The 2,333-nt window shown below is 41.3% G+C and overlaps 1 protein-coding gene across 1 annotated transcript; it reads right to left on the reverse strand.

The window, feature by feature from the left end:
- Nucleotides 1-342: 342 nt before the first annotated feature.
- LOC117885588 (olfactory receptor 6N1-like) lies at nt 343-1,275 on the reverse strand. Its single transcript, XM_034786850.1, has one exon. It carries the CDS (start codon nt 1,273-1,275, stop codon nt 343-345), a length of 933 nt encoding a protein of 310 aa, XP_034642741.1.
- Nucleotides 1,276-2,333: the final 1,058 nt, after the last annotated feature.

Raw genomic sequence — 2,333 nt, forward strand, 5'->3', positions numbered from 1 at the left:
TAATAGTCAAGTTCTGCCTGGAATTTTCAAAGGAGCCTAATGGAGTTAGGTGGACAGTTCTCTTAAGATCCATTCAAAATCCTAACTATGGTTTCTATCCCATTGAAAGATAAAATGTTGGGATTTTCAAAAGAACATCAGTGATTTAGGAACACAAATCCAATTGAAAATATATTGATAAACCCTCAGCAATGCTTAAATAACTTAGGAACATGAGTCCAATTGAAAGTCAGTGAACATTGGCCATGAGGATCCTAAAAGTCACTCCGGCAATTTTGAAAATCCACTTCAATTTCACATTCTACTTAACACCCTCATAGATAGCACTGTGGTCCTTCCATATTACTGTCTCATTCTAGTAAAAGATTTCCATATGGCTTTTTTCACATCTTTATTCCTTAGAGTATAGATCAGAGGGTTTAGCAGTGGGGTAATAACACAATAGAAGACAGACACCACTTTGCCTAAACCAAAGGAATATGTGCTTGGGGCCCTAACATAGGTGAAGATGATGGTCCCATAGTAGATGGTCACCACAGTGAGGTGAGAGGCACAAGTGGAGAAGGTCTTTTTCCGAGCTTTGGCAGATGTCAGCTTCACGATGTTGGCTATGATGTTGACATAGGAAGACATGGTGAGCAAGAAGGAGCTCAGGATGACCACAGAGCTGCAGGTGTATCCAATAGCCTCCTGAATGTAAGTATCAGAGCAGGACAGTTTGAAGATTGGGTCTGAGTCGCAGAAGAAGTGGTTGATTTTCTGAGGGCCACAGAATGAGAGCTGGGAGATTAGAATTGTGGGCAAGAGTGGGGAGAGGAATCCACCAACCCATGAACTGGTGGAGAGGTGGAAGCACAACCTATGGTTCATGATGGTAGAGTAATGCAGTGGGCTGCAGATTGCCAAGTAGCGGTCGTAGGCCATGACGGCCAGGAGGAAGCATTCAGTGGCTCCTAGAGAGAAGAAGAAGTAATACTGAGTCACACATCCGTTTACTGTGATGGTGATGCTCCTGGACAAGAAGTTGGCCAGCAGTTTGGGCACAGTGATTGAAGTGTACCAGATCTCTAGGAAGGAGAGATTCCCCAGGAAGAAGTACATGGGGGTATGGAGGAGAGGTTCTGCCAGGACAACAACGATGATGAGAAAATTTCCCATGAGCGACAGCATGTAAATGAACAAAATAAACACAAAGAGGAGAACCTGGAGATTCTGGAGGCTGCTAAATCCCAGGAAGATGAATTCCTTCACTGTGGTTTGGTTTGCTTTTTCCATGGCTGCATAGTGGTTAATCTGGGAAGAGGGAACGAGATCAATGGAGTGATTCAACACTGGGTAGTAAATAGAATATTCCTATGGATATAAAATAGAGATGGACCAGAGCCCCAGGTCCAAACACCATCAGACTAACCAGAAATTGATATCCTGATCTGAATGTTGTGTTTGGCTCCTCAGTCTATATGATGAAGATCCCAGATAGGGTTACTTTCAAACTCTGAATCCATTGCAGATCAGAACACCATGCCAGGTTGCAGGACTCTCTATTTACATTGGGAAGCATTGGCTTATCTGAATGTGCCCACTGACTTCGTGTAAATAACTGCTCACTCCTGTGATGAGGAGATTCACAGTTCAGCCTTTTGGCATTTTAGATCAATTTCTAATATAAGCATCAGTGTGAGGTACCACAATTCAATAAACATGTTACTTGGATCTGAATTGTGAAGTCATCAATCAGACCTTACTCAAAACTGTACTGACAATGGTAGTTAGGTGCCAAAGCTGCAGATCAATGCCGAGTGGAATTTACAAAAGTGCCTAAATGATTTAGGCACCTAACTCCAATTAACATTCTGGGAGTTAGATGACTAACTCATTTAGGCACTTGTGAAAATCTCACTTGGCAACTATCCATACCATTCAGTGAATAAATATCTCAGAAAATCTGGCCCTCAGTCCTTATTTGGGGGCAGATACTGGTACCTTTAGACAGGCTGAGTAGTACCTTGGTGTCTGAATAAACCAAACGAAGTAAAGGGAATTGTGTATGAAGGGAAGCACTATTTCGTATGAGTAGGACTGTTAAAATCTTTCCTTTAGAACATCCATGGTCGTTCCTCCATCAAACTAACCACTGAAAACACTAATTGAATTCTGTAGCTCCTAATCCGTCCTTTCATTTCTTTTCCTTTCCTGCTCATCTTTCTTGTTTTCCTCCTTCACCTCCAATAATTTAATAATATTAAATGGTAAAAGTTTATTATTTTTAGTAGTAACTTCATTGTAGACACCAATGGAAGATGATAACACATAGATACATAGAAATACACAAA

Source organism: Trachemys scripta, chromosome 12 (genome assembly GCF_013100865.1).
Source record: "Trachemys scripta elegans isolate TJP31775 chromosome 12, CAS_Tse_1.0, whole genome shotgun sequence".
Taxonomy (NCBI): domain Eukaryota; kingdom Metazoa; phylum Chordata; order Testudines; family Emydidae; genus Trachemys; species Trachemys scripta.